The sequence below is a fragment of the Tympanuchus pallidicinctus genome, unplaced genomic scaffold (assembly GCF_026119805.1).
Source record: "Tympanuchus pallidicinctus isolate F22 unplaced genomic scaffold, pur_lepc_1.0 scaffold2, whole genome shotgun sequence".
Taxonomy (NCBI): Eukaryota; Metazoa; Chordata; class Aves; order Galliformes; family Phasianidae; genus Tympanuchus; species Tympanuchus pallidicinctus.
The window spans coordinates 55,024,037-55,050,556 of record NW_026294721.1 but is presented as its reverse complement, the minus strand read 5'-3'; the positions used below and the strand labels follow the sequence as shown (position 1 = coordinate 55,050,556).

The 26,520-nt window shown below is 44.7% G+C and overlaps 1 protein-coding gene across 2 annotated transcripts in view; it reads right to left on the bottom strand.

The window, feature by feature from the left end:
* FRAS1 (Fraser extracellular matrix complex subunit 1) overlaps nt 1–26,520 on the bottom strand; it is a 163,599-nt gene that overhangs the window by 10,028 nt on the left and 127,051 nt on the right. For both annotated transcript variants that reach the window (XM_052681999.1, XM_052682000.1), the window contains exons 35-63: nt 25,937–26,068; nt 25,399–25,524; nt 24,332–24,579; nt 22,746–22,894; nt 22,182–22,344; nt 21,268–21,403; nt 20,095–20,285; nt 19,557–19,710; nt 18,809–19,072; nt 17,856–18,044; nt 17,426–17,545; nt 16,786–16,965; nt 14,676–14,800; nt 13,860–14,000; nt 13,132–13,359; nt 12,731–12,844; nt 11,370–11,520; nt 10,176–10,335; nt 9,510–9,672; nt 7,856–8,102; nt 6,948–7,292; nt 6,528–6,688; nt 5,998–6,145; nt 4,847–5,052; nt 4,254–4,410; nt 3,363–3,563; nt 1,779–1,966; nt 1,316–1,591; nt 138–370 (exon numbers count right to left, since the gene is read on the bottom strand). In XM_052681999.1, the coding sequence (XP_052537959.1) occupies nt 138–370; nt 1,316–1,591; nt 1,779–1,966; nt 3,363–3,563; nt 4,254–4,410; nt 4,847–5,052; nt 5,998–6,145; nt 6,528–6,688; nt 6,948–7,292; nt 7,856–8,102; nt 9,510–9,672; nt 10,176–10,335; nt 11,370–11,520; nt 12,731–12,844; nt 13,132–13,359; nt 13,860–14,000; nt 14,676–14,800; nt 16,786–16,965; nt 17,426–17,545; nt 17,856–18,044; nt 18,809–19,072; nt 19,557–19,710; nt 20,095–20,285; nt 21,268–21,403; nt 22,182–22,344; nt 22,746–22,894; nt 24,332–24,579; nt 25,399–25,524; nt 25,937–26,068 (5,296 nt within the window). The remainder of the gene's footprint in view (nt 1–137; nt 371–1,315; nt 1,592–1,778; nt 1,967–3,362; nt 3,564–4,253; nt 4,411–4,846; nt 5,053–5,997; nt 6,146–6,527; nt 6,689–6,947; nt 7,293–7,855; nt 8,103–9,509; nt 9,673–10,175; nt 10,336–11,369; nt 11,521–12,730; nt 12,845–13,131; nt 13,360–13,859; nt 14,001–14,675; nt 14,801–16,785; nt 16,966–17,425; nt 17,546–17,855; nt 18,045–18,808; nt 19,073–19,556; nt 19,711–20,094; nt 20,286–21,267; nt 21,404–22,181; nt 22,345–22,745; nt 22,895–24,331; nt 24,580–25,398; nt 25,525–25,936; nt 26,069–26,520) is intronic.

Here is a 26,520-nt window from a genome sequence, read left to right as displayed (position 1 = left end):
GTGCTAGTAGGCATGGGAGCCCTGTGTAACATAGCAGTGCAGAGCAGACATGGTAAGCCTGGCAGTGGCAACTCTCAGGTGGGCTCTGTCACCCCAAAAGGCCTGGCAAAGGACTGTGCCCTCTTCCAGGTTTATACCTGTTGGGATGCTCCTTGTGTTTGACATCCAGGTACTTCAGAGTGGCAACAAACGACTGTGCCTGGAAGCCTCGAGCTGTCCCAGCGACCACAGGAGTGTGACAGATGGCACTGTCTGTCCCTATAGTAACTGTGTTGCTCCTCAAGGGGGTGCCCACATGGCCAGCTTTGTCCACAGCCTTGGCCACACAGCGCACGTGGAACCGCCGGCTGAAATAAATGCTGTCCAGCACCTGCAGGGAGCAAGGAGAGAGCAGTGTGCTCCTGGGTCAAATGCACCAGCACTGTGACATCTCTCCAGGTCACAATAACACTTTGTCCTGGAGTTTTGAAACAGCACAGAGGTGAGACAGACAACTGCATACAGGCAAAATGGGAGCATGTGCATACAAGTGTCTGCTTCTCTTGAGTTGAGGTTCCAACTGTGAAAGGTGCCTGAATATGCTGGGTGCTTTACAGCTCCTTAAGTCTGCCCATACACATGATGGAAAGAGAAGAGGGAACCTGACCTGCAAAGGTCTATCTATCCCTGCCTCCAGGGATTTGCTCAAATGTCTGAGTATTAATAGCTGCTTCCTGCATCAACAGAAGTAATGCCTTCAGCAGGCTCAGTGAAATTTTCTGAAGCCAAAAGAAAAATATTTCTCTAAAGAGGACTTCATATTTCATACTAATTCACAAATCTGACATTTTAATCTCTGTGTAACCAAAGCACGCACCATTCATACCTGAGTATGCATCATCTAGAAACAGACCCAAATGCTTGAAAAGAGCTGAGACACCGCAGCTGGGAGAACTCAGGAAAATCCCCAGAGGAAAACAGTAATTCTGCTTGTGGGGCAGGATATGAACAGTCCAGGACAGAGAGGTCTGAGGCCACACATGAAGCAAGGCAGCAAAATGAGTGCCTGGACTAACAGAGGCCAAACTAACAGTGATGCCTTTCCTTCAATTTGAGCAGGATGGGAAGAAAACAGACAACCCTGAAGGCAAATGATGGTACTCCAGATAACATCAGAGCATTGAGCTCCACCCTCAAGCACAGCCACTTTTTCAAGCACCAGACTTTACAGGTGAGTGATCACACAACACACAGACTGACAGTGCTGTTCCAAGCCCTCTGCTGACTTACACCAGATGCTTTTGTAGCTTGGCCACACCAGTATCTAGCCACATACCTTATGGTTGACGCTGGTGAATGGTGTGTTGTCGGTGATGGTTTCAAAAGGTGACCTGGCCCCATTCCCATCTGTGGGGGTTGCTACTTCCCAGCTAAACTGTATGGAAGACTGGTTGATCCCAGCCTCGCTGCAGCGCTCCTTCGTGACCATGAACTTGGGGAAGTGAGGGTCACAGGGAGTGACACAGATGAGCGGATAGCCTGGAGAAGGGGATTTCTTAGCACCATTCTTGGTGGCCTCTTCCACACGGTCATAATCAGCCAGGGAGACAACCTACACAGATGCAAGATAGAAGCATTCGCCTGGGTCTGAAGGAAGTAGCGTAACAGGCAATCCTTCCTACTCACTCAGAGCCTGTTGCATCATTGCAGCTCTTAATGTTTTTTTCAGAAACTGTACAAGAGTTCTGAGTCTGTACTTGAAGCGTACTAAATCACATTCATTGCAATGGGCAACTCACCACAGGAGGTGCTGGCAGAATGAGGCTGCCTGATGCCTCCTGATCCAAAATAGTCACTGTTGCAGTGCTGATATCTCCAAGAACAGCTTCCACTGGGTCATCTGGACCCAGCACCAGAGAAAAGGACTCGTGCCATTCCCGATCTTCATTGGACATAATCTCCACCTTAAACATGATGTGGTCCACACCTGTGAGAATAAATGCAAAAGAAACAGAGAATTCATCCCTGGATATTGCTCTAAGTTCTCATAAAAAAAGGCAGAACTCATCTATGCCGTGGCCACTGAAATACCTTGATAAAATACACATTATAAATTTTATTTCCACTCATTGCTACTAATAATTCAGCCTTTTCCACACAGGAGTTTATATATAAAACTTCAACTATGACAACTGATCTGATTGATCAAGTGATAAATTTACTAGCAGATGCCATCTGAGGATTAATAATGCCTGTCTTATATTAGCTGTCTGTAGTAAAAGTCTATGATCTGAAGAATATCCCCCTCTGCAGTGAGAATCTCTACTCTCTCTCATACCAGCAGACACAAATGTTTTGTGACAGCTTTTGTCTTAGCAACATGGTCTATGCTTTTAGAGGATTCAGAAAGATCTCTGCTGAACCTCCAAGGACTGCTCTGCCACACACCCAGTGCTTCTGGTACACAGGATAGTTCTGAGGGCTCTCCATGCAACAAATCAGCCTTTTTGCATCACAAAACTACAGCTGTAGCAGTACACAGGGCTGCAGCCTGGGAGAATCACACTTTTAAAAAGTAAGTTTTCATACTACTACACACATACTATATTTGAAATACATTACCAGAAAAAAAAAAAGCCCAAAAAAGCCCAACAACAACAAAAAACCCCCCCAAAAATAACCCCAGAAATCCACAAACAAAACAAATCAAGTGATAGAATGTATACAAGAGAAAACAAGGCAAGATTTGAGATGGTCTTCCCATCTTTTCATGTACTGTTAATTCCAGCAAGCAAAAATCTCAGTCATCTTTCTATCTCCTTAAGTATCAACAGCCTGCTCAGTAAAGAGCTCTCCACCTCTAAGATTTCATTTCCTCTTATTGCTCTCCTGCTTGGATAGCAGCTGAGCACTTTGCATTTTGAGCAGAGCACTGGTGCTCAGAGAAGGAGCCTCTACTTTGAGGTGTTTGACCTGAGAATGATTAAGACAGTAAGGGGAGTGGAGAAATCACAGAACGCTAAGGTTGGAAAAGAATGATGTGTTACATTTGTTGTAAGTAAAGGGGAAAAGTTTTACATCCCACTTGTAGCAAGCTGAACAACTGTGTGTGTTCTCCCACAAATACTGTGAAGAACCCAAGAACAGATTCCAAATCAAATCTAAACTGCTGAATCTAAAGATATGTTATATCTTCTTACAGTTCATGCAGTTTACAGTAAGACCAGTTAAACTGGTGCTGTTTTGCAAGTCTAATACAAAAAGTCTCTTTGTCTAAATTTGATGTTTTCCTTCAGCGCTCCTTCCTAATATCCTTCCTAATATCCTTCCTCATATCTCTGGTGACACCACCAGCTCCGACCTCCCCTCCAAGAACTCTTTACCTGGGCTGAATTTGAGCACTCGACTCTTGGGGTAGTAATCCACTCCGGCCTGAGCTGAGCCATCACGAGTGCTACAGCGCACTTTTGAGGTCCTGTTCTGATCTCCTCTCCGGACCACTTTGATATTTAAAGCAGTGACGCCCTCTGGTCCAGGTGGCTCCCGTACTTGGTATGCAGCTTCCTCAAACTCAATGGTGGGTGCTATAAAGAAAAGTGAAGAAAAAAACCCCGCATTCGCACAGCAGCTGTTTACAGATGAACTAAATGTACTCAGCAACTGGGCTGAGCCAAGTCCAGCTCCTTTTAGACTGTATCTACATGTCTTCCGAGCAGGGGGCTCCTCAAAGCAGGGGCCAAAGCTGCAGCTGTAAGGGTTGGATGTGTACTAGAGCAAGGAGTGGGGTAAAGCCCCATTCCTATGCTTTGGGCTTTGGAGCATGGCACACAAATCTTATGCCCCTGCCTTCCATGGAACCATATGTACTCAATCCACTCCATGCAGTGGCACTATAGCCTCCATTCCACATCACCCCTGGCAGCCCCCTTCTTTCCTCGTGGATCTCTCCAGCGTGAGACACTGGAGAAAAGGCAACATCTCCCAGGAGAAGCACAGCTGTGACCTATACAATTGCAGGGGCTTGGGACAAACTGAATCAAATCGGGTGTTATTCGATCTCTCCCATACGATTAGACCAGTGCACAAAGCCCCCACACCAGTGACCATGTGACGGTCCAGCATACAAGTCTGTAGTTCTCCAGCAGACAAATTGGTATTTCCATAAGAAATAACAAAATAGATCTGCTGGAACCATGTTATTGAGACTGTGTTGATGGCCTTGGAACCGTACCCTACGTCACGGCTCTCACAACTTGCTGAGCCTACTCTCTTACCGTCTTCATCATTGGTGATGGTCACAGTTGCCATGTCTGTCTTTCCAATCCTCGCTCCACTCCAATGGTTTCCAAGCGGACTACCAAGATAGACATGGAACTGCTCCTCTGGTTCAAAGGCAGAGTCATCACTGATGTAAACACTGCAGTTTTTCACCTAAAGCCAAGAGAAGAGGAGATAATAGAAGACACTGATAAATTCCCTGAAGCCACTGGAAGATTACCCTGTTTCCTCACTGTCTGGATTTAATGTCTGAGCACTGTCAGTCTTGGAAGAGGAACCCTTCTATTTTTAAGGCTACTCTGCGTGGAGAAATGCAGTTCCACAAATCCATCCTTGTTTGCTACAACAATCCTGAGTCTGATTGACAGAGGATTTGCATTTCACATCTTAATCAGTTTTGTTATGAAACAAAGACTTTCATTCAGAGACAAGTCGTATTTCCAGAACCAGAACGATTTATGACCATAAGCGTCTACATAAGTTCTGACAGCCACTGTCAGCTCCTTCTAACAATGCAGAGTCACGGAGGAGATCTGCACCACTCCTTTCAGTGGTTCTTCACTCTCTCTATACGCCAGGTTCAGCTCACCTTCTCCCCTTTCAAGAAAGTGATGCGGGACTCGTCTGCATTTCTCCTTTCTGCAAAATCCTCCGTGACCTCTGCTGTCTGGCTCTGGGTGTAGCACCTCACAGAAGACTCATAGCTCAGGTCGCCGGTGCGGAAGATGGGGATGTGTAGTGCACCCTCCTTTTCCCTCACTGTGAACACATCCTTGGTGAACTGCATGCTTGGTACTGCACAAAGAAAAAACAAAACAAACAAAAAAAACAACGAAAAAGTCAGGCAACGCTGAAATCCCAGAGTGATGAGTCAGTTCCACAGAGCCAGGAAGTGTTCCAGGCATATACAGCTCTGGAGAATTGCTGCACAGTCTGACAGACAAAGAATGAAATGGCAGCTTTATTATGCCTCAGTAAAGGATTTCATTTCAAATTAACAAGCGATCATGACTGCTATCTGCCTTCCTAAGAGCACAGGGCTGGCTGACCGCACAGCACTTCAGAAAAAAGATACCCCTACTCATTGTCACTCATTCCAGTGGCTCGTGAAACCCGCTCCTTCTCTAACACTGTGGTGCTGTTCCAATGTGCTGAAGAGCAAGACAGGTCTGGCAGTGCAGGGATTGTGTTTGCGGGGCATGTCAAGAAGGGATTACATGAGGACTCAGTACTGAAATATGTGCTAGGTCTTAAAGCATTATCCTACTGTCTGTAGACAGACATAGAAGATACAGCTATAGCAGCATAAAGGACTATTACAAAGTTAGATTATACAGTGTGTGCTGTCCTTAAAGAAGCAAACATGAGAGAGGAACAGAAATAGGAGATGAGAGGAATGAAGGGAAACAACAGAAACAGGAGGATGAAATATCCTCACATAGTTAAGAGAGACTTCAGTCCATAGAAAGCATAAATGAGGATGGAGCTCTGTGCAGAGGAGTGTGGCTGAAGGTGAGTGAACACTACAGCAGAATTCATGTTCTGCACTTCTGAAGTCTCCAAGCTCACGTGGATAGTGATGCATGGACAGAAACAGAGCATCCAAATGGAACGAGAGGATCCCAGGAAAACAGGTTAAATCAGACCTAGGAGTAATCTCACTTGGACTAGCTTCTTGCTGCATGCAAGTGTTAAGTAAGAGGTAAGGTGGTCCAGACAGAACTGTGGTAAACAACTTACCATCTTGGATGATGTCATTAATGGCCACAATTGCTTGGAAGGGCTTTATCAGCTCAGCTCCATGGGGTGAGCTGAGATAAACAACAAATGTCTCCAGCCCTTCTATCACTGGGTACTGTGCATCATCCAGGATTGTCAGAGTGCAGAACTAGAAGGAAAGCAGAAGTCCCACTTTCAAAAATGTGAAAACGTCATCCTTTCTGGCACTTGTTTTTGGCTGTCTAAAGCTGCAGTTATGTTGGGCCTCTCCTAACTTCGCTAATCAATGGCAACAATGATAAACTGGGCTTATCAGTTCAGAGAAAAGGGAAGAGACAACTTTTATCCCAGGAGACGTGATCTGACTATCTTTTGTAGCGGGAGTGCTAATCTGACGGGAATCTGCATAGCAGTTTCATTTACAATTCTCAGGTGGCCTCCAGAGGATTTTCAAAATTGTCAAATGGCAAATACAGAGTGTGCACATACATGAGAGAGAAGAAGCATCCTCAGACAGAGAACACTCATCAGGAGACTAAGTGGCTCCTCACCTCTTCTGTCTTGCCTGGCCTGAACTCTATTTTTCTGGAGCTGGGGACATAATCAACTCCTGGGCTGGCAGATGGAGGGTCTGATGTCCGAGTGGCACACCACACTGATGTGGGGGTTGAAAGATCAGGTCCGTGCCGGAGAACTGGAATTTCAATGTTTCCTGCATCGTGAGAGACAACCAAGATCAGAAAACAGGCTCATACAACAAAAAATATTCCTCAATCTTCAGCGGGCGCTTTTTCCATCATTACTGCCCCTTGCGGAACACAGGCTGTCGCAGAGAACAACTCTCAGCCCTCTCCACTCAGGGCAGGAGGGAAATACTATAACCTTACACAGATGTTATATGATGCTGCTGCTGTGCTGCAAATCACACTTTCTGACACCTCATCCTAGTGAAAACCCCTACCACTCTTCACCTGCAGCCTCACTGACGGTGAATGTGGCATTTCCCAGGAACACTGTTGAGGCATCATTGGGACCACCGATGAAGACGCTGGCTGAAGCCCGGCTGCCAATGCGTGCGTTTTCCGAAGCATCGGCCAATACAATCTCAAACTCCTCTTCTTCTTCATATTCACTGTCATCGATCAGCATGACATCACAAGTCGACATGGTAACACCTGGTCCAAAAACTATGCGGCTGTCTTCTGTCATCCCTCGGGACCTGAAGTCAGAGCCAGACTCCAGCATATAAAGGCTGCTTCCTTTGGCTGATTTGGGAACAGTGTAGCAGACAGCAGACACAGTGCTGCCAGCATCTCCTAAAGTGCAACAGAAAAAAAATGTAACTTTATGGAAATACTCTATTTGGTAGAGGAAATCAGATGTTGACTTAAATAACAAAGCGGTATTCGCTACAGAAAGTGGGAAGAATACCATCCCTGTTCCTAAAATTGCACCACAGCTGCCTCAGGCCTCACTTCCAGGCACACTCCAAATCTGAACTCTTGGTTACTACGGCCAGGAAATAGATGGTACTTTGGCACTTGTCTATGAAAGAATGTAGGGCACAGTGATAGGGTCTGCTCAAAACATGGTATCTAAATCACAGAGAAGCAGTAAATAAATACGAAGGTCTGCTCCTGCTCACGCTGAGAGAAGAGATGGATTCAAGAGCAGGGAGCTTTAACTTGTTTGGTGAATCTTAAAAGCAGAGCTGGGGAACAAAAAAAAAGATTAAGCCACCTCTCATGCGTTGTTTCTTGTCTTCTGAATTGTACCACAAAGCTACTTCACAGCCTGTCCACAAGTGCCTTATGTCTTGGCTATCATCTCTAGGGCTCCTCATCCACCTTCTGGCAGGGTGGGTTCAGATTCAACCCACCTTTCCTTTCAACAGGCGCAGAGAGAAACCCAGCACTCTCACTGACGTGGTACGTCTTCCTGTCGAACTGCAGCATGGGCTCATCCTCAGTGTCTGTGATGGTGACTGTGGCCTGGGTGATGTTCCCCAGCAGAGCATAGGCTGGCATGCTGAGCTCCACAGTGAAGCTCTCAGAGCTCTCAAAGACGTCATCATCGTTAATGACGATGGTGCAGGCCTTGGTGTCTTCTCGCTCTTCAAACTGCACCTGGAAAGCAGCAAGTGGTCTGCAGGAGACTGAAAATTTCCTGCCCCTTCTGCCTTACCCCTTCCTCAGGTACACACCCTGCACATGCAGCACTACACACCAACCTTAGCCAACAATAAATGACTAGGAGAGGTCAAAGGCAGCAGCAAATGCAGTGTGTAGGCAGGCCCTGAGGCCGTCTGCCTTCACGCTTTTGGACTTTTGCATGACTCTAAGTGACATTCCTACCCAGGCAAGCACATTATCTTTCAAAAAAGGAAGAGTCCCTTTAATGTTTTTATCAGTTCTACTGGGAATCTTAAAATCACAGGGACTGTAAACTTCACCAAGCCACAGAGGTCCCCTGAACGAGCACTTTGTGAACTTCACTCTTGGCCACAAAAGTTCCTTAAACTGAAAGAAGTATTGCTGAAATATGCTCAAAGTTATGGCAACGCTTCTATCAGATTAGCAACAGCTATAAAACCCAAGAATTTACCCAGTGCAGGACAAGAGAGAAAGAGTTAATCAGCAGGAAAAGTGGGCTTTCTGAGTTTCCAAGGAGCCTGTGGGTAAAAGATGTGACAATAAATTCCCAGTGCTGAGGATGATTAATGCAGTCCTTAACTGCATAAAGAAAACAAAGTGAAAGGATGGAGGCAACAATCCCATGCATAGCACTGGGAAGACAGTGGAATTTTTCACAAAATCCTGGAGTCTCTGTTATAAGGATTGTGGAGAAAGAAATGGCTGCAGTCAGAGAAAAGTCCTAACTGTATGTAAAACTGCAGTGCAGCCAAATCTTCAGGAGTTTCAGCTCCTGGAGATGAAGGCAAAAAGAGTGCTGCCTAAGCAGAAAACACACAGCACTGCACTATGTTTCCATCTGGAGGAACAGGAAAAAACTCAAAACATGGATGGGAAGCTCATGCCCAACAGCTGCAATGACCAACTGTAGGAACAATGTAACAATAGTGTTCTTCCAACTCAGATTCAGCTTTTCTAGAAGAAGTATTATAGATGCTACTGTGTTTTAACGCAGACTAATGATTTAGATGACAGCTGCATCACTTTTCACCCTTCCAAGAGGCACCGAAATTATTCAATTCACATCATGCTCCATCTTTGAAGTGCTGGGCCCTACTTCTCCATCCTTCTCACCCTCACTACGCATCAATCACACACCATAAGGGAGCTGTCAGGGTAAAAACAGAAAAAAAATTGTAACAGCAATGTCCAGGCATTCCATACTGGGCAACAGGTGAAAACGTAACCCAGTTTACAAGCTTAGCCATAATGATTAGAAGCAAGCTGCTGCTCTCCACCAGTTTCCCAGTGTGCCCTGCCTTCACTGTCACTCCAGTGACAGTATGCACAGACAGAGCGTTGAGATGATTCCTCCCTCCTCTGCCCCCTTCCCCAGCCTACCTGTCCTGCGTACTCCACGTAGTCCTGCTCTCCAGACTGTGAACCAGAGCTGGAAGTGGCTGTTCCCTGCTCCGTGCGGCACAAGACAATGGCATACTGGTTGAGGTTACCAATCCGCCGCACGGTGACGCTCACAGAGCCAGCACTCTCACTGACGTTGTAGCTGGAAATGCATTGAGCAGAGACAAATAACAGGCACTGCTTAATGCACAAGCTGAGGGCGCTGGCATCCTATAGGAACACGGGCAAGACGCTCATGCTGGATAGCAAACTGTTTAAACTGACACCAACAAACTCAAGCTGACTGTTGTCTGCGCAAAAACGCACAGGATGCTAACTACCAGGGACTTAGGCAGATGTCAGCTATTCAGCAATCCTGCTCTAGGGTGTAACCCAGCACCAGCAGGCCCCTCTCCTCACTGAAACACGTGGTTGGCTCCCCCAGCACACTTACAAATCAGCAGCACGACTGCTGTGTGTGGTGCAATAGTAAGTCCTCAGTCCTGACCAGGCATCAGGAAACAGGCTTATTTGATGGTAACTGCCCCAGGATTCATTCTATTCTCACGTTGTGGGCCTGTCACACAGAATATTAGAATTCTGCCTGCCCCAACCCTGTTAAGACCCAAATTGTCAGCAGAATGCTGTAAGCCCTGTGCCCTTTACCTGCTGTACGTAAAGCTGAGGAGAGACCACTGAATGTGGAAGACATTGCCACGGACCACATTGGGTTTGCTGTCCTTCACGAGGAACTGAAAACTGTCTGTAGTCTCCTGAACCTTCTCCTCATGCAACACATACTGAATAAGGCCCCGGTTCACATCCTCTGTGGGAGGAGACATCCAATGAGCCCATGTTGAACATAGTGAGCAGCACAGACGTGCAGCCACAGCATCAGGGTCTCCACAGGCCCTTTATGCTGCTACACGCTAACTTCCACATCCTACCTGTACCAAAAGCCAGCCTCAAAGAGGCAACAAGACATCTCCTTGTCTAGTCTTTATTTGCAATATTTAAAAATAAAGTAAATTTAAAGCAGTTTTAATCAAATGCACGGAATATGAACTTGCTTGTGCAGCAGGTTTCAACTCTTTTCCATAAGCTGGAATGTCCTAGCAGGGCTTCTCACTGCTGAGATGGCTCCAGCTCTAAAATGACATAGGTCTTTTCCTCCTTTTTTTCCTTTTTTATTTTTACCCTTATTTTTTCCTGACGACACAGGACACCAGGCTTGGCTGGCTGATGACTAAGAACTGCTGACTGCATTTGTACAGGACCTCGTGCAGCATGGTGCGAGGCTCTGCAAACTGCAGTACCAGAAATGCTAAAGGCCGTGCTGCCCGTTCACTCTCATCCTGCCTGGGGGAGGCTGGAGGGAGCAATGAGAAAGAGCACAGTGGGTATGAAGCAGAGTTACTCTCTCACCTCTTGTTGCTAATGGAGGACCCACAGTCCCGGAAGACTGAACTTTTTACATGCTGTTGACTTTGTACTGCTGGATAAACATCTCCTTGACCTTAGGATCACATGCAAAATCTACAACCTATTATGTCCCAAGCCAAGCCTCTAGCTCTAATCTGGAGAAGGAGGGCATATTACAGGACACAGGATGGCACAAATTAGAGGATTTCTGCAATCGACAAGAAGTGAAGTTAGTTTCTTACGTTTGGACAAAATTTGGAGACTTCAAAAGAGAGCACCGCTCTTCTGATCAGGCAGTGAGTCTACCCTGAAGTCAGTAATATGATTTTACTCCTTTTCTTCATCCCTCCCACCATTTCTTCCCCCCATATATAGGCTATTTTGACAAATTGAAGCAGATGAAGAAAAAAGCAACAACACACAGCCCATCTTCCGTACCCTGAGAAAATGTGGTCACAGTTGTTCCTGGTTTCAGCTTGTTCTCCACATAACCATTCCTGGGAACATTTGTTATCTCATAGATCAGCTGTTTGTCATCTGTGTCGGGATCGGTGGTCAGTAATTCTTTCTTAGTGATTAGATTGGTTGCCTAGATTAAAGCCAAACCAATGGAGTTAAACTGTGAAGATCAAGTTGTGCAAGTCTTTTTAACCAGTCATCCAAAAAGACCTACCACCCTGCAGTACTCCATGAGGGAGGTTTAAAAGCATGGAACAGAGTGGCCTTGGACACACAGAGGCTGCGGAGCCCTTAGCTACACCCCACATGAAATTTGACGGCATAGGAAGGACTCAAATTCTGCCTCAGATCTGGAGTAAGAATAATAATTTTAAAAAAATCTGGTTCAAAGAAAAGCAAATTCAAAGCACGCTGCCAAGCCCTACCTAGCTGAGGCTATAAGCTATGACAAAATCTTCCAGTTTCAACTGGAAACCATCACTCTGTGGACTCAATGATGCTGAGGTGAGCCCCAACCTTGACAAAAACATTTGCAAACAGTCTCGATTTTAATGTTTCACTCAGGACAGTTCATGCTGCTTTAGTCAGCTTATAGTAACCTACTTTCAAATGACTTGAAACAGATGTGCCTCAGTGCCACCACGTTTTGCTCTATCTTTAAAAAGAAAACACCTTTAAAAGCAGGAGAAAATAAGAGAGAGAATTAAACTGCCCAATACTGTAGGATTGCTTTTACTGAAGTCAGGAATTTGAGCTGAGATAGCCATTTCTTAATGCAGCTTCCTAATGCAGTGCCTTCAAACTCTTTTTCCTAGGAAGAACTGAAGTTTTCAGTTAACAGTGAGTCCTTAAAAATGAGCACAAGATAACCTTCCCTGCGGTTTTGTTTAGACTTTAGCAAAACAAAGGCATGCCACAGCAAGAAATTCCTGAATCTTGAAAGCCATACATCTTCAGTGCAGCTGTTGCAGCACATAATCACAGATTCCTTACCATCAGCAAAACTGAAGATAAACTGCCCTGGGGAAGAGAGACAAGGGGCAGGACATCTCTGTCTGGTTAAGGTGGGCAGGAGCTGTACAGAGCCAGAAGCATGTACAAAAGCCTGCTGATATAAGGGAAGGAAGTAATTTTGTGCTCTGGAGTCACATTGTCTGGATTAGCCAATGGAGCTGCAGTGCAGGCATCCCTGCACGCCTGTCTTTTCCAAGAACACAGAGGGGCTCTTGCAGTCTATCACAAGAACAAAAACGCCAAAGGGTCACAATATTCTCCTGTGAAGTTCTTTCTTCTGAAACAACTTGAGAAACAATCTAATTCAAATCCAGACAACCAATTACCTTGCCATCCACATACTCCAGCCATTGCAAACCCTGGTTGGTGACCACCCTGGGTGTCCCATCATCCACAGGGAGAATGTCCATTCTGAAGCGCTGCGGTGCTGCTGTCATAACCTGACAAAGTTTCAGAGAGACAGCTGTTACTCTGCGAGTCAAAGCCTTGGCCACCATATTCTCAGCCTGGCTTCCTTTCTGGCTCATTAGGATCAAGATCCCAGAGCAAATCTGCATTCACAAATCTTGCCGTTACAGCACTGAAGAAGCATAAAGGATCTCATAACCAAGAATATTCAGCCTTTATCTTCTGTGGAGTAGCGGCAGCCAAATCTGCCTCCTCTGAGAGGAGGCAGCTTTCTATCAGCTATTTCTGTGGTCTCTCTCACCTCCCTTTGTCCCTTTACCTTTTTCCCCCCATCCTCCATAATGAAGAAGGGATTGGTCCCATCAGACACAGTGAAAGCAAAGCGATCCTTCAACGAGTTGCTTCCATCGTGACTGTAGCTGATGCGCTTCTGGTAAATGTCATCCATGGTGAAGGTGGTGGTTTGGTGGTAATGCTGCCCATTGCTGGTGTGTTCAATCAGGCCGTGTCGAGGGGGCTGCACGACTGTGAATGTAATTGCCTCAGCCTGCATGAAGGAGACAGGGTGATAAACCCTGAATTGATTCAGGGTGATGACCCTGAATTGATTCACCCTGAGTTCTGCCTGTCCTCATCTCTCCCCCAAAAGCCAGACCAGAAGGAGCAGGAGGAAATGCCATTTTCATCCGTGCCAAGCATAAACTTGGTATCAGGACCTAGGCTCTGGTCAAATCCACCATGTTTGGAGAGGGACAGGGCAAGGGTTAGCTCTGATGATAACTTTTAAACATTTTGCATGCAGGTTTGCTGTATGTGTCTCAGATATACCCCAGATGAAGCACATATTTCTCAAGCCAGGGCTTTGCTTTGTTCAGTCATTCATCTATTTATATACAAACTGGGCCTCCCACAAGCTCTTTGTTTGATGTTATCAGATGGGGTATGAGCTGGGAGAGATGACACTCACTGTAATCTCTCTCTTCGAGCACGAGCCCACTTTTCTGATAGCCCACATGTGCAGCAGAGCAGGGGAGGGAGGAGCCTTACCTTTGTGTCAGCATCTGTTGCTTTAAGCTCAAACTCTGTGATGGTTTTTCTCACACCTTCCTGAACTCTCATCCCAAGGCTTTGCACTACCGGTAAGGAATCATCCACAGGGTTTATGGTGATGTCAAATGTCTGGCTGACCTGGAATAGGAGGAAAAGTCTCTCTTGATGAATTCAGTTCAACAAGAGCACAACTCCATTCAAACAGTAACACTGTAAGGAGATCACAATCACCCACTGAGTTTGGGTCAGTTCCTTCTGGAGTTATTTAGTGAGCGAACGTGAGTTTATAAGCTTAGATTACATAAACTTGACCTCTTCTATCCCTCCCCACTAATATCTTCTTCTGCTTTCTGTGACATTTGTAGACACTCACTCTTCCCTCAATCACTCACAGTACTTTGTTCCTTTCTATTTGCAGCTACAATTTTTCCTTTTCAGAAAGTAGGAAGCAGATCTTGAGGGTCTAACTGCTTCTGGGTGCTTTATCAGTGCACTGGATCAAAGCTGATCTCCATGAGCAAGTGGTAAACAAAAGAAAATCAGATGTTGGTAAATCTGTCTCTTGGGTCTATACCTCAGGTGGCTGCCCCTCCCCTTCACAGAGCTCTTAACTCTCCCTGTGGTACATAACATCTCTCACAGCGGGGAAGAGTTACCACCGTTGCTAAATTATAAGCTTATGTATGGCTTTTTTCACTTCCTTTGTTACATGCATCTCTCTCTTGACAGGACAAGAGGAGAACAGACTCCCAGCACATCTTACAGAATCAACAGTCTGCTCAGACTCAGGGGAAAATTCATGCTGGGACCTACCTCATTTGTTCCATCAGACACAGAGAAGGTGAAGGCATCTGTATGCTTTTCAGCGTCACTAGTGTGAACATACTGGATGCTGCGAGAGGCCAAGTCTGCCTGGCTGAAAGAACTGATTTTTATCCCTAGAAAAAGAACGATAGGGGATAACGCATATAGAAAGAGCGAGGCAGGGAAAAATGCAGGGCGTTGGACATATGTAGCCATAAGTGTTCAGTCTTCACTTGCCATGCTCTAACTCAGGCTGTACCTCATGAACACTCTGTTCAACAACTTCTAAATGAAAAAAGGCACTTCCACAAACAGAACTATAAACTCCTTTACAGACTTCACAACACTTATCACTGCTGGCACACCCTATTCAGGATGAGTTGCTTGTTATAGAACAAGAGAAAAAACTGGTGCAAAAACAGGAGCTGTTTCAATCTTTTTTTCTTCCATTCTCACCGCCATGAAGGATTGATCTAACCATGGTATCACTGACTACGGGCAGAAGATTCCCAGCCTCACAGCTTACAAAAATGTTCTCAAACTCTCTGCTTTATTTTCCCCTTCTTGTACCCCAGCGTGTAGAACAGATTAAGCTCCATTTTCCATGCTGATTTATACTGACACTTTTACAGGTCCTTAAGTGTGACAGACACAGAAAGGTAGTCAAAACACATTTTAAAAAGCACTCAAGCCTTTAACCCTTACTGCTGTATTTGCCAAGTTTTCCTGCTCTTATCAACAACAAAAACCCAGAAAAAAGGTTTTTGCTAGTTTATCGTTAAACGGCTGCAGGCTACTATCCCACATAGCTAAGATAAAGAGATTTGGCTTAAATAAATGACCCAGGAATGGTTGATTAGCCAAAGTTTCCCTTGAGCTCATTAGCTTTAAAGGCTTGTGTTCCCTTTTGAGCACTTCAGAACTCTCTCCTTAGGTTTAGGTCATTTAAATCTGAGAACAACTCTTTCAGGTTGTACAACCCTCTACCTTTGTCCATCGTGGACACAAAAAATCAGAATTGTCACATCCTCAGTAACAAGGGGAATAAAATCCTTAATCCATCTATTTCAGATTTCAAAAGAACCAGATCCATCAATTAGTTTGCAACTCAGACAAAAGTACTGCTTTTTAATTTTCTCCCAGCAGGGAGTTTACTTATTTAAATCTTTCATTCATTATTCCTACTCTGTCAACATGTGTGTCAGAGCACATCTTACACCGTGAGGCTATGAGGCAAACCACGCACTGAAACTGCATGCTTTCTGAACTGACTGCATTCTGAAAACACAGCTAGCACACTTCAATGTCTCATCAAGGAGAAATCTAATTCCAAGAATTCCAATTCTAAGAATAAATATATCTTAGATGAGTATAATCTACATCAAAACAGCGTATTATACGACAGTACAGATGTAAACTAATTCAGCAACAAGGAATATAATACTCATACTCTTTATGGATAACTGAGCATGGAAAGCAATTCTGAAATTCAGATCATATTTGCATGGAATTGTCTTCTGAGTTTCACAGGATTGATCAAAACTCCCCTGAACTATCAGACTTCATTAGCTAGCAGATCCATCATGCCACAAAAAGAACTCACTGCATAATCCCCTTCTCCTCTCCAGAGCATAGCTGAAGATGAGGCTGGAGTTTAAGGACCAAGGTGCACTGTGGTCAAGAGGGAGGCAAAAGAAGGTGTCTATTCACAGACGTGGGCTCTATCTATCATGGTCATTAGGGGATGTATTCTTTAGGGCACTGCACTCTCTGTGGTCACAGAGAAGGCTGAAGGTTTGCCTGTCATGCAGAAGCAGCAGCCAGTACTGAAAAAGGAGATTCACACAGTGCGCTGGACTGATCTGCTAAGTCCACCAGGTAAGGCATGGGATATAAATTCAGCAGCTGAATTTATCCTCATCTGCAATTACCAGGCTGCTGTGCCTTCATGCCTTATCCTCCAGCCCTTTGAGCTAATGGCCATCAATTTCTAATGGGAAACACTTCTGTGCAGCTGCCTCCAGGCTCATTTTTCCTGCAGTGAATGTTTAGGACTCAAGAGGTCTGCAGAGCTTTGCTGTTAGGATCACCCAACCAATCAAAATGTCATCCTGCTAACCTGGGGAGGCTGCATGCTCCAGGTGCCCCAGCTGTGGCTGCTTGGTGAGCTTGTACTGGAGCTGGGCTGGCTCACTGTCCTGGTCAGTGGCAGAGAGCTGCAGCATTGTGATCTTCTTTGCGGAGTTCTCATCTAAGACCAGTCCTGTGTTAGTGATGATAGAGGGGGGGAATCTGTCCTCTGCAAGGGTTAAATACAAAGCAGAGTTAGGAGAGATGGTCTCTTTCCATTCCTTGGTGTTATTCCCACTGGGTACTAGCTCACAAGCAAAAGACAGCATAGTCACACGCCATCCTCAGAAGGGAACCCCCCCCAGAGTGATAATTTCAAAATGAGTATTTTGGGACTCGTCATTAACAGAAGGGACAGTAATGTAATGTCTTGAAGACAATCTGGACAGAATGAAGACATTACAGGGAATTCTTATGTCTTTATGTCGTTTCCAGTGAAGTTTGTCAGAGGCCAGAGAACTTATCTTAGCAGCCACAGATCCTCCCTGTACTCCAAACTTCAAAGGCCTTCAAAATGACAGAGAATAAAAGCTGCATCTCAGGAATTCCATCTCAATTTGCTGTACACAAGGAATGGGCATCTATAAAGCTTTGCAGCAATGAAAATGTAACTTTTGATTACTTTTTACCTAATACACTAATATGAAAAAACTGGTCCATCAGCCTGTTGCCATCTGCATCAATCACATCAAAGGTGAAGGCAAAATTTCCACCAGGATCCCCCTTCTTGTGACTGTAAACCACTTGCCCTGGAGAAAGGGAGAGGAGAAAAGAGGCACTTTATTACAGGTAACTTCATGTAACTCCCAGTTTGGAAGCAGGCTGACAAATATAAGCCAAGGGACCTGGAGCTTGACAGAACTCCTGCATTCAGGTTTCACTGCTTTTTCTCTTTATTCTTTTTCTCCTGCTGAGAGAGACTTCTTAACACTTGCTTAGTGATTCTACCATAACAACCTTATCTTACCTTCTTCCTTGTCCTTTTCTTTTTCAAATCATCCTTCCCCATAAAGGGACAGCCATATTTCACTTGCCATGATTATCTAAAGTCATTCTCACCTTTCTTTATATTAGCCTGGGTAAAACTTTTGACAGGCCCTCTGACAGAGATCTCGACTGGATTATCAGTATCAGTCAACTGCAGACGGCCCATGCTGGGATCTCTCTTCATGACATATCTGATCATTGTGTCATCTGGATAAACAGCTGCTGCTTTCAAGTGTTGATCCGTGATGCGTGCTGCAGAGCCTGAACCAGAGAAAGAAAAAGCTCACAAATAGCTTCAGTCAATCCAGCTAAGTGATCTGTCTAGACTAGACCACACTGTATAAATAGCAGCTCACATTTTACAGAACCAGAATATGGTACTTCTGGGGGAGAAAGGAGAACCCCACCATAAGTAAAACAGAGGCCTCATCTACAAGGATCCTCCACCTGGATGTCCAGTGTGGCATAGCAGGGTCCCAGGCATATGGTTTGTTCCTGCTCAACTGCTTGTTCACTAGGCTTGCTGGAATGCCCTGGAATGAAAACTGTGTGGGCACTGCGCTGCTGTGGAAAAGTGGCTTTCAGCCTTGCATGATGTCATACTTAACCAGCCCTGCACAACAGAGACATAACAGCTTAAGTAGAGCTGACACATTTTCAGAAATGTGAATTGAGTGTAGACAAAGTTTCTGAAAAGCCGGCAGCTGTCTGTCAGAACTGAGGTCAGATGCTCTCACATGTTCCTTCTCAACTAACAAATACAAAGCCCTGAAATTGTTTTTGGGAGGCAGTGCTTAACTACAACATGCACAAAAATATCTATGCCTGTAATTCTTTTCCCCCTGTCCCTTTCAACAGACAATCAATCCTGGCTCTGTTATGAGCAGATTGTTTGGAAAAGACCTCCCCAGTCAAACAAGAGGCATGAGTTTACACCTACACCTCGCAATTACATTCAGCAGGAGATGAATTTCTCCCACAGGGCTGGCTAAACAAGTGACACCATTCCACCCTCCCTTCCATACCAGTGGGGAGCTGCAGGACCCTGTTGACAGTCAATGTGGGCAGCTGCTTCTTTGGCAGCTCCATGGAGAACTCCAGCTTCCCTGTCTGCATGTACAGACCATCTGTAATGGAGAATCCAAACTCATCCGTCTGTGCTGCTGCACCGCTCTGAGAATAAACAATCAGCTCATCCAAAATGTCCTGGTAGGTGAAGGATGAGCCCAAAGACAGCACGTGTCCATGCTCTAGGGGCTCCACAGCAGTCTGCCTTCTGCGAAGGTGACCTGACAAACAACAGATGCATCAAAATTATGAGGAGGACATGGCACTCTTTGCATGCAGACTCCCAGTGGGATGCATGGAAGTGGACATGGTTTTACTAAAAGAACTGATGGAAGTTTTTTGCATATTGCCTTCACTGTACACCTTGCCTTTTCTTTATCATTGCAGGTAGATGCTCAGTTCTTTGGAACTGAACCCCACAATAGAAAATGGAATAATAAAAAAGGGAGCTTTCCAGAGAAGTGGGTGCAGTCTGTCTTTTCTCTCTCTCACAGATTGGGAAAGCTATCAAAGAGCATGTCTGCTCTGAAGTGTGACTGTTATGTCACTGCTGATCTAAACATGCTTCGTACAAATGTAGCAGGCTTCCCTCTCACATCAGAGGCTATTATAGATACAGACAAACACACACACACACACACACACACACACACACACACACACACACGAACGTTCCTACTCCCACCCCAGCTTGTCAGGACTTACCATGTTCAGGACTTTTGGTAACCACAATGACAAGCTCACTGTTCTGGGTGTCCAGGTCCTGCAGGTTGAGCGAAGCGTTGGTAACAACCACACTAGAGCTCTCATGCACTCTAACAGGCTCCAACACCATCTTTGGGGGCTCATCGTTCTGCCGCTGCACAGATCCCGAAGTCGAACAAGGGAAAAGGCCAAGGAGAAATGAGCACTTTATGACAGTAGTGGCACTAATATCAACAGACGGACTACAGCAGACTCTCCAAATCTCCCCAGTAACGTGGCTGCTTCTAAGAGGATGAAGACACCTGAGAAATAAGCCCTGGGAAGAGTCTGCAGTGCACAGCCCTTCTCTGGTGTGGCAGGGGAAATATACTTCTGTACCAGGGCAAGGAAATAGTTCAGAGGAAGGAAACTCTCTAATCCCCTACCCATGTATTATAAAGGTGTGAGGAAAGCTCACAACTAGAAGGAGCTGTACTTCAAAAAGTCAAGTGTCTATGTGAAAAGAGAGTGTTCTTGCAGCCAGAAAGCACAGGCGTACCTGAATAGTGATGTTGATTCTGTGCACCTCAGACTGGCTGAAACTATCGCTCACATAAAAGCTGAAAACATCACTTGTTGGCTCAATGCTTTCGTGGACGCTCTGAAAGTAGTAAATGCTGTTCTCTAGAACATCTTGAATGGAGAAGGATGCATCTGTGGTAACAGCACTCTGCGGTCCAAAACTCTCACCTGCAAAACAGAATGCTTCTGGTAAAAAAATGTTCAAGTCACCGATAAACGAAGAATAGAAGCAGCAGGATTAAGGGAGGAATGACACACTGAAGGATGCAAGATATTCATTCCTAAAGCATGGCTTTTGTCATCTTGTGACCTTTGTAGAAAGTGACATCTGCTGCATTAGAGCAGGCATCAAGAAAGCTGCAGTTCTATCCACAGTAAAAGCAAGCCCACATCTGAGAATTACAACATTCTTCAGTGAGACAATGGCTAATGTGCCATCTGGCATTGGTACAATCACTGTATCAAACTGCACCTTGCAATAGTCTCATCCCCAAGAAAACCAACCAGTTGTGGCCCATTCAAGGATGGAGGCTCTCCACTACCTAGATGGCAAGAGCTGGGAATTATTAGGAGGAATGACGTGTGGTGGTTAGCAAACCATGTACTCCAGAAGAAGGGCAGTACCTGCTGCAACAAGCTGTGACACTACCAGCCCATGATGATATTTTACCAAGGGAAGCTGTGATTTGAGTAAAATGATTTATGTTATTGCTGCTAGGATCACCTATGGGTGTAACTAAGCAGACAGTCCTCCTGGATGAATAACTCCAGACAGTCCAGCATAGATTCTACTTATTCTTGGAATTACAATGACATAAAAGTGTGTTACCCAAGATGCTATTCCACAGCACTCCCATCCTTCAAGCTCACTGTAACATTCAGAGAATTCAGCAGAATTTGTTCCGTAGAACAAGGGCAGTCAGAATAAAGCATGATGAAAACAGAGTGTTTGAAAAAAGCTCTTAATGCTCCAGTATCACAACTTGGACCAGCTTCCAAACGAGAATTAGAAACTAATGCTCTCCAGAGACAGTTTATCTCATAATACTGACCACTGCACAGAGGAACTATGATAAGGTAAACTAGAATCTGCAATTTCTATGTTTCCTTTCAGTGGCCAGGAGGAAGAAGAGAGAGCCAGGCACTTTACCTGTCTTAGTGTTTTCAATGTAGCCATACATAGGTAGAGTGATAACTGTGACCCTCAGGTTTTCCTTGGCAGCAGTATCATAATCAGCAGCTAAGTGGTGATGAGCCAGAAGTGGGACCCTGCCCCCCTCATCCACCTGGAAAACAAAAGTGTATGACAAAGTACAGCCCACGCACACAGCAATGGATGAGTCATGACTGAACAAGTGTATCACCACCCCATGTAGAAGAATTTCCTGGTCCTCACAGTGCTCATTTCTCTTAAGTCCTGTCCCATCCTCCCTCAGATCTGTTCACCATGAGATCAGCTGGGAGGTGAGGCAGGATGATAAAAACAAAACCTGCCTGGCCCGCAAGAGAAGCCTGTGAATGCTTTATCAAGGGGAAAAAAAAGGACTGGCAGAGTCATGCTGACCTCTTAGAAGGCAAAATCTGCTTTTCTTGTTGAAAAGAATCTTTTGAAAGCAAGGGAGGGTGAACTCCAAGCTAAAAAAGAGGGAGATGACTTCAAAAGGCTTTGATAATGAGTCTGAAATGCCAGGTATCTGTCCAAAACACCAGATGTTTTCAGACTCTTTCATCTTCTGCTCATCTTTTATATATAAGGCTGGTGAAATAAGGGACCAAATACTAAACAAGGTAAATTTGACTTGTTCTACTGATATCAATGGGACATTGGAGGACAAAACTAGCTCCTGACTAGAATAGAAGTAAGCAGACGAGGTTCAGGGATGCAACAGTACATTCAGTCTCCTCTGGGCTCCAAGTAATTTCTTAACCCTCTGCACTCACAAGATTGCACGTGTAACACCATGCTTCTGCAGTGATTTGCCCTCAGTCCAGAAAAACTATCTGATTCCCCCCATGTGTAAGACATTCTTATAATTGTTTCCAATCTGTTGGGCAGCCACTTACAGTGATATGGTCAGCAAACACAATGAGTGATGGTACTGCCAGGGCGGACGTGATGGTGACGGTAAACATCTGCCTGTCAAGCCGGTTATTATCAGCATCAAAAACAGAGAAGTGAAAGACATCCGTAACTGGCTGATTGCTCGTCTCAAACACAGTCGCGTAACTGCAAGTCAAAACACAAGCTGTGTCAGAGAGTCTTGCTGACAGCTGGGTCAAAGCACCTCATCCAAGCACCTCTCTTGGAAGAGAAGTAGTATTTCAGTTCCCAAACCCAGCCATTTCCTGAACTCTTTGAAATCACTCCTTTTACACTGTCCACCTAAAGTATCACCATGACATTGCACAGAAAAAAATTCTCATAATTTCAACCAACTACCTTTCAGATATGTGTAAAACCCTAATTCTGTACAAAGAAAATGCTCTTATTTACAGTCTCACTGGTAACAATTGCCAAGAAAATACTATCTTGGAAACATTTCACCACCATAATACAGTCCCGAGTTCCCTGTGGAAAGCCCACCGAGCTGTTAACTAGTATGACTTAGAAGAACAGCTATTTGACACCTGATCCTCTGGTTGTTGATGTCTTCCATGGTGAAGTTATAAACCCTAGAAAGCTCTTCATCATGAGAGCCAGACGTCCGTAAGAGGGTGCCGTATGTGGGCAGAGATATTAACTGGATTCTTATCTCTGAGTCAGGAGAATTGTTGTCCTAAACATGAAGGAAAAATTAAAAAAAAAACAAAAAACAGATTAGTGTTTGCTTCCATCCATTGAAACTGGAAGGATGAAGAAAATATTGTTTTAGGGGAATATATCAAACCAACAGGGTCAGACCCTCAGCTGATGAACAATGAATGAAGCTCTAATGATGAGAAAAGTCAATTAGGTGGACATTTCCAGTACCTGCTACAAAACGTATTTTCCTTTTCTCTCAGCTCAGAGAGGTTCTCCTTCTGTCCTTGTATTACGCCAACAAATTCCCAGAGATAAAACTGGCACTTCTATTTTCAAATTACTTTACACTCCCAGAGGACTGGGTCATTTATGTAATACGCTTTTCCCAACTCCAGAAAAAATGAGCCAAAAAGACACCCAGCAGAGGGAGTAACTGTCGCCCATTAATGCTTCAGAGGCACTCTCTTGTTCAGTTCTTAGTAAAAGTGGTGTGGAGCAATGCTTCAAAAGCCTGTTTCATATTAAGCAAGAAGTTGTTCCTGGCCCTTTTAAACTTCATTAGGTACAATCACTTCTGTGACATAATGACTCATATGTCATCTTTCTAATAAAAGCCTTTCTTGGTTGCCAGAAAGATAAGACCCAAGGCAGAAATCATATTCTTAGAATATGGATCAGGAAATAAATCCTCTTTTCTGTGACTGTTGTGTTCTTCACATTAAACCTGAACAGCTCCCTTGTCAACCTTCTTCTTCGTAAGGAGAATGGGACAGGTCCCTGACTTTTATCCAGGCAGATCCTTTGGAAAAAAACATTTGCCTGCCTTGTTATTCTACCTCACTCTGCAGTTTCCTAACCATCTCTCTGACAGCCAGTACCGTAGGTCTCTCCAGACTCACATGTGCACTGCAATCTCTCCAACCTCCTCTCTAAAAGGAGCATACCTGCACACCTGAAATCCACTGCCAGTGTCTGTGCTGCTAAATCAACTGGGAGAACACCTTTCTCTGAATTTTGCCAGCAGGACAACGCATACAAGAACACAAACACTGGAATAAACTCAAAGCTACACCAGGAAGCACAGAATCTTGATTTGCTCAAAAAAAAAAACAATCCCAAACCAACAACCCCTGAAGCTTGTGCAGAAAAGAACCAAACAATTTCACAATTGTGTGAGGAGGAAGAAATTGTCATGAAAATACATGTGTTATTAGGGAGTCTGTTTGATACAAAAATCTGTGATTAACTCAGTTCTCAGCATGGCAGTTTCAGGGAAGCAGGGATAGCCTTAAAACCCTGCTGGAAGAAAGAGTCTATTGTCCCCTTTTTGGCAGGACACAGTCAAAAGCTGAGCTCTTTGCCAAGAATCCACACTAATGGCAAAGAGGTGTGGGTGGCAAAGGGTTTGTGTGAGGATTAGGCATGGGATGTTGGCAACATTCATCAGATTCAGAAATAGACAAAAGCTTACAGTATAAGCAAGGTGCAATCGAGAGAGAGTTGCAGAGCTTTTACTAGCCACAGTGATTGCCAAGAGGCAGCCTGGAGCCAGCTGTGGACCGCTGTTATCCAACAGGGACACTTCCACCCTCAGCACTGTGGTCACTGTGGTGACGCCATCGGTGACAGAGATTTCCATGCTGTCTTCTGCTGCTGCTGAACCATCATGCACGTACTGCAGAGCATTTCGAGTGACGTCTTCATAGGTGAAGGTGTCACCTTCCCAGAAAGAAATACAGAAGTCAGGAAAACTGCTAGTGCACCAATCCAGTTCAAATGGCCTAAGGCCCCAATTTAGCAAAAGATTTAATCACACATTTACCTGGCATTTAATACCATCCCTACAGAGCTGTGAGTTATGAAGACATTTTTAAGAAAGTAATACATGTGTAGGGCAAAGGAAAAGCTGTAACCTTGTATGTTTTATAGACACAGTGACTCTTCACAGAGACAATTCTCTGGAAATGCACAGATCCTCCTTTCTTCCCAGGTGCTTTGCGAACTCAGGCCTGTCATAACTAGATAAGGCTTCCCTCTCCACATCTGTTTGCACTACTCTCTTACAGACAATATTTGCTCATCTGATCATACACTGGAAACTGTTGCCATCAAAATCAACAGGAAAACTCCACAGAAGGTTTTGACTGCTGCATCACCACAGATTATGCAGACCTCAGCAGAAATGTTCACTAAGTATTATTTCACATGTAATTTACCACGTAGAGCAAAAGGTTTCTTCTGATTAGCAGCTGATATTCTTATCACAATAGAGTGACTGCCCACCAGTCCATATGTGTGTTACAGAAATTCACTATCTCGGCCAGGATCTAAACAACAGACAGGAAATGATCTTTCATGTGCTCTCTCCTGAAGTCACACTCTTTCAGTCAAAGAATTCAACACATTTGTGGCTGCGGCTGCATCTGTTAGAGGCATCTGTCTCCTCCTACCCAACTAAACCAGTTAATAGATAGGTAGAAGCTGGATGTGAGTGGGTACTCCCTCCCCTGTGCTGAAGAAGATTTCTGCTCAACTCACCTGCTCTCATGTGCTCCTGCACACCTGCACCATGCTTGAGCACGATGCCATGATGGGGAGGTTTCACCAGCTCAAAGAAGAGGCCCTCAGGAGCTGTATCTGTGTCGCTCACAGCCAACTGGATCCCTGTGCCAGACACATAGAACAGAGGCTTCAGCATCCTTACTTACACTCTGCTCTGGTAAAGTCCCTAAATTTTTGTCATCTGTTTTTTTGAATGGAGCCAAAAAACTTTAATTTAGTCAGTACCTGAAAAGTCAAATAATTCTGGAGCATCCCTAGCCCAAGGGCTTGCTACCTTCATTTAAATAATTAGTCCCCTGGTAACGTTTGGATCGGATATTGATTCAGAGAACTTACTGCCAGTGACTCACAGTATTTCTAGTATGACAGTTACATTAAATCTCCAGTTTTTGAGAGAGATGTGCATATGTCCACATATGCAGGATATTTATGAAACCCCCAGCAAGCATCCTGACACCACCAGGAAGTGGCTCACGTGAAAAAACTCTGTGCCCCATCCTTTCAGTCTACTCACCGATGGTGGCCTTGCCCCCCTGGCTGACCTCCAGGAAAGGAGCTGCGATCTGGAAGACTGGAGGCTGCTGCTCTGCAGAGAGCAAGTGAATGACAAACACCATCTCTGGGGTTGTGTGCTCTCCACCTGACACTAGACACAGACAAAAACAAGTGAGCATAGGGATGTGCTTTCAGGGATTCACAAATCTACAGATTTGTGTGGATGTAAACACACAACTCACACCTATCTGGAGGTATTTACCTTTGTCCCTAACTCATTTTCTAGCACAAAAAGTGTAACTTGTAAAAATCAGAGCATGTTTGCATGCATACTATTTTCCATTTATCTACAAAGTGTACCTGTAAGTCTTGCAGGTGGATCACTTTGCATACCTGTGCTAGATAGTACATGGAAAGGGAAACATATTACGTAAGTAAGAAGCAGCTAATTACTAGCAATTCAATGGTGGAAATATTTCCATGGTATATTTAAAAAACAACAACGAAAAAAAACTCATAAACAAAATAAAACAAAAAACAAAATCCAACAAATTGAAACACTGATGTCCCTGTTCAGGTAGAGGGAAAACAGGAATGAACATG